The following is a 13,700-nucleotide window of genomic DNA, read 5'->3' on the forward strand; positions in this document are numbered from 1 at the left end:
TTATTATGTCTCAAAAGTTAGTGGCAAGTTCTTTTTAACCACTTGCCTACTGGGCACTTTCACCCCCTTCCTGCCCAAGCCATTTTTCAGCGCTGTCACACTTTGAATGACATATGTAGAAAAAGTGTAGCGCTAACCGTGAATCAATTGTGATAAAACAATCTAAATTGTATCGTGCAACACCACATGTGAACTAATGGTATCGGTGATAATTAAAGTCCATAAATCCTTGATAAATGAATTGAATGAAACTATGTTGAAAGACGTTCAATAACTAGATAAATAAACAAAATCCAACGGTGAGAAGTCCACCACCACTTATGACAAGGGGCTTACCGGATGGATTGGACCCAGAAAGGCATATACCTATTAGGCCAATCAAGCTTTGTTAAAGATGATACACTGAAGAGGGTACACCATACACGTCTTGCGATTCGGTATTATTGAAAAAGAGACCTCAGGCAGACAATTCAGGGATGGTTCCCAGCAAGCAGCGATATTCAACAGATCACAAGGAGGGCATATCGATTATTCAACCGATGAGTATGTAAAAGAAAAAGTGGGGCGCACATAGCATAATTCCGTAAAAATCAATATTTATTTTAAAAAGAGAATAACTCACATTTTGCAATGATAAACCAAGCTCATAAAATTAGGGTAGCAGGAACAACAGCAGTTCATCCCGACATGTTTCGTTACAATAAGAACCCCAGATGAAGTTCTTATTGTAACGAAACATGTCGGCGCAGTATTTTTTCTTTTTGTTTATTACACTTTGAATGACAATTGCGCGGTCATGCAACACTATACCCAAATTAAATTTTTATCTTTTTTTCCCACAAATAGAGCTTTCTTTTGGTGGTATTAGATCACCTCTGCGGTTTTTATTTCTTGCTTGTTTTTATTTCTTTATACAGCGATCCCTGCTAGAAAAATGCATTGATTACTGTATAAATGTGATTGGCAGGGAAGGGGTTAACACTAGGGGGCGATCAAGGGGTTTATGTATTCCCTAGGGAGTGATTCTTACTGTGGGGGGAGGGGAGTGACTGGGGGCGGTGGCCGATGGTTGTCCCTATGTACAAGGGACACACCGTCGGTTTCCTCTGCCTGACAGGATGTGGATCTGTGCGTTTACACACACAGATCCATGGTCCTGCTCAGTTACTGGGCAATCGTGGGGGGGCCGTTTCCCAGTGATGCGGTGGGCGCGCACGTGCCCCCTAGTGGATTAAAAGGGCGCAACGTCATATGACGTCCACCAAGGAAATGGGGTCTGTCTCCTACCGTCATTTGACAGCGGGCGGTGGAGAAGAGGTTAAGGAACAGAAGCATCTCTGCATGTTCAGCCATAAGCCTGTTTCTGCTTTCAGTAAGGACGTTAGGCGCTAAGCTGAACAGTCTTTCACGTTCAACACTATTGCATGGGGCAGAAAGATATTTATGGGCCATTTTAGAAATGTCACTTTATGAACTGCCCAGTACTTCAGTGGTTTCGCAGACCAAGGTACAGTGATCTTTCCCAGGTAAGCTTCCAGCTGTATAGTAGCAGCTTTTGGAGCACTGTTCTCCGACGTAGATGAACCTTCACCAGCAATTTCTGCAAATATACTGTCCGGACTGGTACCTGGCTGATCACGGCGAGGCCTTTTGGAAGCTGGTTCTTCATGCTCCTCAGATACAATGGTCTCTTCAGAAATGTTTTTCAGTTTAGTATGAACATTTCTATTTCCTCCCTGGAAGTGTCTAAATTACAGAAAAAGCAATCTTTATACACAGAATTAATATATAAATAAACAACAATGAATAAATGCAGCATATTCTTTCTGTGAATTAAGATTTTTTTTTATAGCAGATAAATTAACATTACCTTGAATCGAGTAAAGTTGCGATACAGTAAAGTGGGTTCCGCTCAGCACCTGAGAAGCACTTCTGCAATGCGGCAAGCAAAGTGCTCTTCATTGTTTTGATACCACGGTCCTCATCCACTTTATTTAGCGCTGTGACTGCAGGCATTACATCAGAGGCAAACGTATCTGAACAACTCACTCAACGAGTCATCTCTTCAAAGGGAGACACGATATTGATCATCTTCTCCATCAGATTCCATTGGTTTGCAGTAATTGTGGCAGGGAGCTCATGTTCAGACACACTCCAAGGGCCCGTTTCTGCTCAGACTTCAGCATGTAAAATGTGCTGTTCCAACGAGTCTGCACGTCTTGTTGGAGTATTCTTACTGCCTGACCAAGCTGTATCTGGATGTCCTGCAGCCAAGAGTATACCAGGTTAGAATGTTGAAGTGGCCAATTATTCTGTGCCAGTCTCCCACAGCATCTTTAATTCTGTGCTGTCCCTCTGAGACAGCCAGCTGCAGTGAATGTGCCACACATGAAATACTGGGAAGTCCAGCATCTTCCATACCTTTTATCATGTTTTTGGCATTGTTCTAGACCACACCATGTAAACATGTTTTTCACACAAATAGGTCTTCTTTTGGTGGTATTCATTTTATTTAATCATTGCTGGGTTTTATTTTTTGTTAAAAAAAAAAAGAAGCCTTTCTAAGTTTCTGTCACAAAATTTTGTAAATAAGTACTTTTTCTCCTTCACTGATGTGCGCTAATGAGGCTGCACTGATGGGCAGTGGCGTATCCAAGGAATGGCAGCCATGGCAAGAAAAAAAATTCCCACCCATTCTCCTGCGGCAGCCTCTTGCACTATAGCCCTAGTGCCGACGGCGGCACAGCAATTCACTTGCAAGTACCTTGGCTGGCTGGCAGTATATTGTAGGAGCGTGACAGTTGCGGGTGCCCTCATGCTTGTCTATGACGGTGACCGGCCAGACCGTCTTTAGGCTAACTGGGGGAGGTGGAGCCTAAAGCTTCGCCTACCCTCCTCTTCGCAGCGCAGCTTCATCTTCTCCCCGTGCGCGAGTGGGTCGGTGACGTCACCGTCGTGAAGTCTCTAAGGTGGAGAACTGACTGAGAGGCGCTACTACTGGTGGCAAGGCGAGTGATGTCACTCATTGTGCGCCAGAATTAAAATCAGTCAACAGGAGTAGGCGAGCTGTGCAGGCGGAACGGAGGAGCCATCGTAGTGGTCTGAGTATTTTGCCGACGATCCAGATTGTTGGGGACAGCGTGACAGCCCAGCCCAGGCATCCACAGCACAAACGGACCAGCCCAGGCAGGGCAGGCACACCTTAAGTTAATAAATAGAGGAGGTGCTGGAGGGATGGATCATGGAGGAAGGATGGATGGTGTCAGGAGAGATGGCTCATGGAGGCTGGAGGGATGGTGGGATGGTGACAGGAAGGATGGTGTGATGGTGACAGGAGGGATGGTGTGATGGTGACAGGAGGGATGGCTCATAGAGGAAGGATGGATGGTGTCAGAAGGGATGGAGAAAGGATGGATGGTGTCAGGAGGGATGGCTCATGGAGGAAGGATGGATGGTGTGATAGTGACAGGAGGAATGGATCATGGAGGCGGGAGGGATGGTGTGATGGTGACAGAAGGTATGGATCATGGAGGAAGGAGGGATGGCGTGATGGAGGTAAGGCACTCTGTGACAGTCTTGGCGGCTCTAAGGCAGTGGCACTCCCCCACAACAAAGACGGTCAGGACACTACACACTACTGTGGGGGGTGAATTGGGCAGAGAAGGATATACTACTACACTACTGTGGGGGATGAATGTTTTGATGGGGGCGCATTTTTGGTGCTTGCCATAGGCACCATTCCACTAGATACACCTCTGCTGATGGGGCACTGATAGGCTGCACTGAGGTGGCACTGATGAGGAGGCACTAATATGCAACACTGATATGATTAGGTGGCACTGATATGCAGCACTGACAATACAGTGAACTGATTGGTGGCACTGACTGATGGGCACTGATAGGTGGCACAGACTAATGAGCACTGATAGGTGGCACTGATTATGCAGCACTGATAGGTGGCATGCACTGATAGATAGGCACTGACTGATGGCTGGGCACTGATAGGTGGCACTGACTGATGGGCACTGATAGGTGGCATGCACTGATGGCTGGGCACTGACTGATGGCTGGGCACTGATAGATGTCACTGACTGAAATCTGGCAGTGGCACTGATGGATGGGTACTGGCAATTTAGCTCATTGTTTCAGCACCCCCAATTAATACACACCCCACACTCTACAAAATTTGCAGTATAGCACTTTGAGGGGAGTGCTTTACTATATTATATTTTTACTTCGCTCATAGCGCGGGTTCTCTAATCTCTCACAGCTGTGTTATTGGCTATTGGACTGGAACTCTACTAGTACAGTTTTACTCAAGCCAGAATCTGAATGGTAAGAAATCTATTTTAGTAGCCTATAGGAGAGGCTCAGTTTGCTAACGCTAAGCTGACTGTATGTTTTGCTGCTTAAAATCCGAGAACTGTACTAATATTAATGTGTAAGGCATGGATGCTCAACCTTTGGCCCTCTAGTTGTTACGGAACTACAAGTCCCATGAGACATTGCAAGGCCGATAGTTATAAGCATGACCTCCAAAGGCAGAGGCAGGCATGATGAAACTTGTAGTCCTGAAACAGCTAGTGTGCCACTGGTTGAGCACTCATGGTGTAAGACGGTTTCTGTGTAACCTTGTTACTTTTAGAAGTATTCCACAAGGTGGCACTATTGACACTTCATTTAAAACTCAATATTGGATGTGCATCATGTCCAAGACTATGCTGTGTTTTTTGTAATTTGACGTTTGTAAAATGATGGTTTCCACCAATTTTTGAGGAGTTGCTTATAATGCATTTGAGATTAAAAACAGTGCTCATAGATTGTCAACTAGTTTTAGAAGCTAAATGTGATGCCTCTGATTTTATAGCAAAAAGTATTGGAAACATCTAGGAAGTGAAATTAATAATTTTTTAACCCTTCACACAAAGTGCCGACCTCAAACCGATAGAACACCTTTGGGATGAATTAGAGCGGTGACTGAAAGCCAGGCCTTCTTGTCCAACATCAGTGCCTGACCTCACAAATGCGTTTCTGGAAGAATAGTCAAACATTCCCATAGACACACTCCTAAACCTTGTGGACAGCCTTCCCAGAGGAGTTGAAGCTGTTATAGGTGCAAAGGGTGGGCCAACTCAGTATTTAACTTTACAGACTAAGGCCCGGATTCAGATACAAATGCGTATCTATCGGCGGGCGTAACGTATCTCAGATACGTTACGCTGCCGTAACTTAGGGCGCAAGTTCTGTATTCAGAAAGAACTTGCGCCCTAAGTTAAGGCAGCATAGCGTATGTGGTCCGGCGTAAGCCCGCGGAATTCAAATTCTCCATGCAGTGGGCGTGTAGTATGGTAATGAAGGCTGACCCCGCGTAAATGACGTTGTTGGCTAACGGCGCATGCGCCGTCCGTGAACGTATCCCAGTGCGCATGCTCCAAATTAACCCGCAAGAAGCCAATGCTTTCGACGTGAACGTAAATTACGCCCAGCCCTATTCGCAAACGTCGTAATCAATGGAAAATTTGACGCTGGCCCGACGTCCATACTTAACATAGGATACGCCTCATATAGCAGGGGTAACTTTACGCCAGAAAAAGCCTAACGTAAACGACGTAAAAAAATGCGCCGGGCGGACGTACATTTCTGAATCGGCGTATCTACCTAATTTACATATTCCTCGCGTAAATCTACGGAAGCGCCACCTAGCGGCCAGCGTAAATATGCAGCCTAAGATACGACGGCGTAAGAGACTTACGCCGGTCGGATCTTAGGGAAATCTATGCGTAACTGATTTTACGAATCAAGCGCATAGATACGACCCCGCACACTCAGAGATACGACGGCGTATCAGGAGATACGCCGTCTTAACTCCTATCTGAATCCGATGCCATTAAAATTCATGTGCGTGTAAAGCAGTGTTTCTCAATTCCAGTCCTCAGGCCCCCCCAACAGGTCAGGTTTTCAGGATTTCCCTCAGATGAAAAGGCTGTGGTGATTACTAAGGCAGTGAAACTGATCAAATCACCTGTGCAAAATAATGGAAATCCTGAAAACCTGACCTGTTGGGGGGGCCTGAGGACTGGAATTGAGAAACACTGGTGTAAAGGGAGGCTTCCCAATACTTTTGGCAATGTAGTGCAGGTCTCTTTCCCCACATGCTCAGTGGAGAGGCCTCTGATCTGTGCAGCTAACCGGCTTCAGTGTACAAGCAAATTATATACACTGAAGGGAGAACCTGATTAGCTGCATGGATTGGAGGCCCCTCCCGTCTCCTCTGAACACACAGGGAAAGAGACCTGCTAGCCGGAAGGAGATCTCACGGCCATGTTTTCATTGCCAGAAGCTGCACGGTCGGTGCCAAAAACAGTCCCGATTATTCCCGGGACAAAAGCAAAAATTTGCATTTTGAGCGGGACACGCTCAGATTGGTACGAGGGTCTAATTTTTGGGATTGTCCCGGAAAAATCGGGACTGTTGGCAAGTATGTTTTGGGGAGGAAAGGATAGACACGGAACAATTCCTACTGATCTGAGAGCAGGATGAGCACTACAAATAAGGTTATAATTGTCTGAATATTGGCATGCATTCTATCCTCGTAAATGGATAACAAATGAACACATTATACTGATATAATTAAATGTTTCTACCATTCAGGAGTAAAGAAAAATGCATGTTTTAACCAGAATTCTTCTTTAAGATACACTACTGTGCAAAAGTTTTAGGCAGTATTCATAGTTTATTTTTTATCAATTAATGGAATGTAAAACCAGAATTTCAGTCATTATTTCATCTTTCCATCTATTAAATCTTCTGCCCTTGTTGTTTTTAACTTTTACTTTTGCCAGTAAAAACCTTATACAGCCCACTTCCTGTTTCTTGTCTGGTAAAAAGCCTAGGCTTATGACATCATGCACAGCTCTCTCTCTCTCTCTCTAACTCTCCTGAAAGTTTGTCAGGAAGGGAGGGGGGGTGGGTCATAAGAGCCAATGAGAGCTGCAGAGCTGGAGGTGTGCCTCTGTGTAAATCCAGGAAGTGAAGCTTCAGCTGCCCACAGTTAAAATGGTTGTAACCAGACTCAGTGGACAGAGATTTCTGCATCATATTTGGCAAGTACAGAATTACAGTATATATAAAAATACTATGCAAAGTTGTTGGAGGGAAGCTTCAAAATGGCAAATATGTTTTTATTACAAATTATGTGAGCAGACTGCAGTTCCTCCCAAAGTAAATGAACAGAAGAGAAATCCAAATCAAATCAATATTTGGTGTGACCACCCTTTCCCTTCAAAACAGCATCAATTCTTCTAGGTACCCTTGCACACAGTTTTTGAAGGAACTCTGCAGGTAGGTTGTTCCAAACATCTTGGAGAACTAACCACAGATCTTCTGAGGATTTAGGCTGCCTCAAATCCTTTTTGTCTCTTCATGTAATCTCAGACAGACTCTATGATGTTGAGATCGGGACTCTGTGGGGGCCAAACCATCCCTTCCAGGATTCCTTGTCCTTTATGTTGAAGATAGTTCCTTAATGGCATTGGCTGTATTTTTGGGGTTGTTGTCTTGCTCCAGAATAAATTTGGGACCAATCGCACACCTCCCTGATGGTATGGCATGATGGATAAGCATCTGCTCTGTATTTCTCAGCATTGATCCTGACCAAATCACTAACTCCATTTTCAGAAATGCAGCCCCAAACTTGCAAGGAACTTCCACCATGCTTCACTGTTGCCTACAGACACTAATTATCGTACCACTCTCTAGCCCCTCGGTGAACAAAATTACCTCCTGTTACAGCTAAACGGTACAAACTTTGACTTATTCACTTTCTTGCCAGACTTTCCTAGACAGTAGATGGGTGTACTTGAGTCCAACTGGTTTCTACTAGTTCTGTACTGATGGCCTTGCTGAACATCTGATGTCGAAGGGAAGTAAGCATGACGTGTCTGTCATCTGCTGCATTAAAGGGTCACTAAAGAATTTTTTTTTTTTAGCTAAATAGCTTCCTTTACCTTACTGCAGTACTTGTTTCATGTCCTTATTGTTCATTTTTGCTTTGAAGTTGCTGTAATTCTGCTGTGATCTCCACACTTCCTGGTTGCCTGTTTCCTTATAACCATGGTACTGGGAGATTTTCACGATGGTCTAAGCTGTCATTACTGTGTGTCTAAAACTTAACAGAACCAATCAGATTCATTTTAAAAACAAAACACTGTCCTGGATTTGTTTGTTTTTGTTCTGTGGGTCTCTTTACTTCACAGAAACATGAAACCAGTTTAAAACCGAAAGTGAAACTAGAGGCACATAATATGATTGAATTTAATCTATTTTTAATCATTTTTAAAAGGAATCAGTTAACTTTTATGTCTCTATACCCTGTAAACAGTCATTTCAGCAAAAACATTTTTTTCCTTTAGTGACCCTTTAAGCTTCCTTGGCCAACCACAGTATCCATGGTCCTCAGTGTTGACGGTTTCTTTGTGCTTCTTCAAAACAGCTTGAGCAGCACATCTTGAAACCCCAGTCTGCTTTGAAATCTTTGTGACCTGTTAGCTCTTTGTGTGCCGCTCAGGATAGGGGGCGTATAGGCAGGTACCTTTGCATCTGTTGCTGAGAGTGCTGGCAGGGGATGGAGCCCGTCCTTGATCCTGCAGTGGCTCAAAAAAAGAAAGGGGTGGTCCCCTGATGCCACACATCTGAGGAGTCCTGTGGAAGTGGATAGAGTGGCAACCTCAGCACTAACCAATAGTGTGAAACGCGTCAGCTGTATACCCATGTTTTTTGCTGTGATGTGTGGTGTTTGAAGAAACCTCTCGGTTGCCTTTTATTGGTAAAAGTTTTCAGAGTGCGGCTGTCCAAACATTTCTTTCCACATTTGCTCAGCCTGGACACGGCGTGGCCTGGTCAGTGTCCAGCCTGAGGTTGCCACTCTATCCACTTTTATAGGATTCCTCAGATGTGCGGCATCAGGGACTATCCCTTTCTTTTTTGTGCTTTGAAATATTTGCCTGTGAGAGACCTTGCTGATGCAGTATAACTACCTTGTGTCTTGTTGCTGTGCTCAGTCTTGCCATGGTGTACAGTATGACCGGTGACATGAAACTGCCTTCCACAACCTCACCTGAGTAGTAGAGCTTGGCTGTTCTTCACCCAGGTTTAAGCCTCATACATAACTGTTTCAGGTAATGACTGTTTCAGCCTACATAAAAAATTGATGATCATTAGCACATGCTTGCTATAATTGATTAATTATACACCTGACTCTAATCTTACAAAATCTCTGACTTTGTGCAAGTGTACAAAGTGTGCAAGCGTTTCGAAGCCAAATGGTAGTCACACCAAACATTGATTTAGATTTTTCTTCTGTTCGTTGCATTTTTTTTAATTGATAAAAATAAACAATTAAAATATATATTTTTGTAAGCATTCTTACTTTACAGCATTTCTTCACACCTGCCTAAAACTTTTCCACTGTACTTTACAGAAAGCATATCAACTTTGTGTAGCGGGGTCTTCCTGCCAGAGTCTTATGACAGGCCATCCCTGCTGGAACTTTGTCCACACCATTGTAAATATGCAAGTTACCTTTAAGGAGTTATGCATTGTGGGATTGCAAGTAGCAGGAGATATTGACTCTTATGAGAAATAGACTACATTTCCCACAATGCCCTGTGCTATTTGAACACGTGACACCTCCGCACAGACTTATGGGGGAGGTTACTTAAAGAAAGGGCGCGGCTGATTACTCTCTCTTGGGACTTGCACTTCTCTGCTCTGCGGAACAGTGGACAGAGCACAGCCGTGTGGTTAGGCCAGAAGCCTGGGCCTAAATCCAACGAGAGACCTGCCGTCCGGAAGGAAGCAAGACTCCAGCATCCAGTCCATGTACCCGGGTATCGTAGAGGCAATCCAGCTGTCAGCTGAACCTGTGGAACACCCTCGTCCGGGATCTCTGTGCTGTGGAGCGGTGATTCACCAGCGCGCCTTCTGAGGAGAATTCAGGCGGATCGGCCTGTCGGGTGAGAGAGCACTTGCTCAACTTCTGACTCTCCGTTTACACAGACACCCAGAGCCACTTTGCAGGCCAGAGATACGTTTTCGGCCTCAAACCGAAACTTAGAGGCCCAGTTAACTGTTCGAGTGCTCTTAGAAGTGCTCTTAGAAGAGGCCGACACTGACGAGTGTCAGTTCACCAACGTTTATTGCTCCAGACACTCTGTTATTTAAGTTTCTCTCATTAAACTGCCATCTTGGATTACAATTTTTTACGTGCACCAACCGGCCGCTACAGGGACATTAACTGTTCTGTAGAACTGCCGCTAGAGGGCACTCGCGAGCATAGACAATCTACCTTAGTTTAAATGAGTGGTACCATTCCTTAGTTAGGTTTCTCTTTAAGGCCTTGTACACACGGCCAGACATGTCCGATGAAAACGGTCCGTGGACCGTTTTCATCGAACATGTCTGCTGGGATGTTTTGGTCTGATGTGTGTACACACCATCAGACCAAAATCCCCGCGGACAGAGAACGCAGTGATGTATACGACACCGACGTTCTCTGGCGCGGAAGTTCAATGCTTCCACGCATGTGTCTAATCAATTCAACGCATGCGCCGGATTTCAGGCCGCTGGTTATACGTCATAACCAGCGGACATGTCCGATGAGTCATACTGACCATCGGACATGTCCGACGGACATGTTTCCAGCGGACAAGTTTCTTAGCATGCTAAGAAACTTTTGTCCGCTGAAAACCTGTCCGCTAGCCCAGGAATCCGGTCCGGTAGGCCCTACACACAGTCGGACATGTCCGCGGAAACTGGTCCGCGGACCAGTTTCAGCAGACATGTTCGGTCGTGTGTATGAGGCCTTACTGTCATTAATTGCTGATTCCTGCAAGGGCCCTTGCGAATCATAGTGAGTCATTGTTTATCAACTGTGTTCATAACTAAAATCTATGCTTGTTCCCTCAAGTTTCCACAAAGTAAACTTATTCTTTTCATTTAAATATATTAACTGTGTAGAGTGTATTTTCTTGCCTGGAGGAACCACCCTTAATAGCAGGTAATTCTTTTGTTGGGTTATTACTGATATTGTGACCCCAGCTCAACAGGGGTCACAATATCTCAACCACCAGGCTTCTGATGTGTCAAGGGAGGGTTCGAGCTAGTTAATAGGGGTGAGCTGAGCCAAAAAGAGAGTAGATCCCAAATCAACCAGCGACTCCTTCAGGGGTAGCGCTACATTTGTATTTACAAGTTGTAGAATTGAAATGATTTGCTTTGAAAAAAAATATTTGTTTAGCATTTTATTGGTAAAAATCATACGCATAAGATATGTCTAGTACTGCAAGAGGCATTCAGGCTTTTTAAATAAGCAAAGAGCAGTGTGCAAAGTGAGGTAACTGTCAGGAGGTTTTTTCTACCTAAAGGACCAGGAAACTAGTTGGGTGTTATAGGTCACTGGATTTTGCATATCATTTCCTAACCTAATAACCAATGTGTTTTTTCTATGAGCCCATCCATGCACAGGCTGCATAAAGATCTCTGCATATGCATATGTTTGCATACCACTGTGTTTTGGAAGGTAGTCAGATCAATCAAGAATGCTAAATGAAGAATGACTGCTAATTAGTGTAAGCAATGTAATCCAAAGCTATCTAAGCCTTGTACACAAAGGGCCGAAAATTGGCCGAAATCGGTCAGTTCGGTGGGAACAGGCCGACTTTCTGCCCGTGTGTACAGCTGTCTGTTCTACAGAAGCCAGTCTAACAGGCATGCTGGAAAACCAGCATCCGATCAGCGCTGGCAACCAGTGTTTTCTGGACGGGCACACTCCCCCTGTCAGAACACAAAGGCACAGCAGGGGAGATCGTTGTACTAACATCACTTGTGTTAGTACGGCAATCTGTCAGGTTTTTTTTGTGCAGCCTGCTAGGTTGAATGAAAAAAAAAAACTTCTAGTGTGTACCCAGCTTAAAAAATACCATATCAGCTACAGTACCAATTTGTAGCTGTAACGGAAATAACATGGTGAGGTAGGTGGTTATACATTGTATAACAATGTAATTGTAGACCTAAATGTTTAATAAAAATGATCTACATTGCCTATGGTCACCTCCAGTGTTTCTAAGCTCAAAACCAAAAAATGTATATGTTGCAGCTTATCAGCTTTTAGAAGTTGACTGCATTAATTTCTATTTTTTTTAAGGTTAATTTTTTTTTTTTTAACCTTGATTTTGCCAATAGTACACTTCCCGTTCTGCTCATTCACCATACTCTATCTATGAAGGAACAGTGTTATCACCCTAGGTTGCTCTCCTGATCTGAACTACAAACACTTCCCCATCTCCTTGTTTGCATTACATATGGATGTTCTGTAGTTCACAGAAGAGAACTGGAAAGTTTAATAGCATTATTTGAGATTTCAGTACAGTACACAAAGACACTGGATTCCTGTCAGGATCAAACGCTATTTTTCTGTACTTGCAGAAAATGCATTCAGTCAGAAAAAAAAAGAAAGCAGTATACAATGCCCAGGTCCTTACGTATTCAGAATGTAAATCAAGGTTATCTTAGAAAAAAAATATTGTCTCTGTACTGAGTTCATTTACCGCCTCAGAATGTACATTTGGTATGTTAGCTGTCATTCTCCCTTCATTCATAGCCATTTGTATTATGGCCCTTGAACATCAATACGTTTCTTTAAAGGCTGCATGCTTTTCTAAGCCTTTTCCTGGAGGGTAGAAGAGGTTGTCCTAAGATCCCTGTGTGCTTGACCATTTACATTTTTATTCTTGTTAGTCATCTTCATTCCCATGAACACATTTTCTTGTTATTGCTTAATTTTTGAAGGTTCAACAATTGCTTCACTTCAGAGTCAAATCCTGTCTCCTTTTCTAGAATGCTTAAAATCTGAAAAAGTTGGGAAAATCATTACTAATGGCAATTGTTTTTTCAACATTCTATGTCTCAAAACTATAGAGAGGTACAATGGGTATGTTTACAAAAAAAAAAAAAAATAGTAGTACTTGAAACCACAGGGCCAAATCCTCAAAAAACGGGCTTAACTTAACTTTTCCGAGTTAAGTTACACTGCCGCAAATCTCCCAAGTTAGGTGCCGATCCTCAAAGCACTTACCTGGAAATTTTCGGCAGTGCAACTTAACTCCGTCCGGCGCAAGGCGTTCCTAATACAAATGGGCGATTCCCATTTAAATTAGTCGCGCTCCCGCGCCGGACGTACTGCGCATGCCCGTGACGTCATTTTTCCCGACGTGCATCGCGTGTTTTTACGATACGCCGAGTTTTGAGGATCGCGCCGGGTAAAAAAAAATTCACAATAAAAAAAAAAAGAAGAACTTGCGGCGGCGTAGCGTAAAGCCGTCCGCGCAAGCCCGCCTAATTCAAATGGGGCGTGTACCATTTAAATTATGCGCGTTCCCGCGCCGAACGTTCTGCGCATGCTCCGTTAGAAAATTTCCCGCCGTGCTTTGCGCGAAATTAAGGCGCCCTGACGTGTTTTTTGAATGGCGACGTGCGTTACGTCCTTTCATATTCACCGGACGACTTACGCAAAAAAAAAAATTGAAATTCGACGTGAGAACGACGGCCATACTTTAACATGGCTGGTCTAAATCTAAGCCATGAAATAGCAGGCTTAAGTTTGCGACGGGAAAAACCGACTAGCGACGACATAAGAGAATGCG

At 44.0% G+C, this 13,700-nt stretch overlaps 1 protein-coding gene across 1 annotated transcript in view; it reads right to left on the bottom strand.

Moving 5' to 3' along the window:
* Positions 1-11,288: 11,288 nt before the first annotated feature.
* PLXNC1 (plexin C1) overlaps positions 11,289-13,700 on the bottom strand; it is a 151,119-nt gene continuing 148,707 nt past the window's right edge. Inside the window, exon 31 of the mRNA XM_040344126.1 lies at positions 11,289-12,906. Within this exon, the coding sequence (XP_040200060.1) occupies positions 12,802-12,906 (105 nt within the window). The 3' untranslated portion in view covers positions 11,289-12,801. The remainder of the gene's footprint in view (positions 12,907-13,700) is intronic.

This window comes from Rana temporaria, chromosome 3 (assembly GCF_905171775.1).
Source record: "Rana temporaria chromosome 3, aRanTem1.1, whole genome shotgun sequence".
Taxonomy (NCBI): Eukaryota; Metazoa; Chordata; class Amphibia; order Anura; family Ranidae; genus Rana; species Rana temporaria.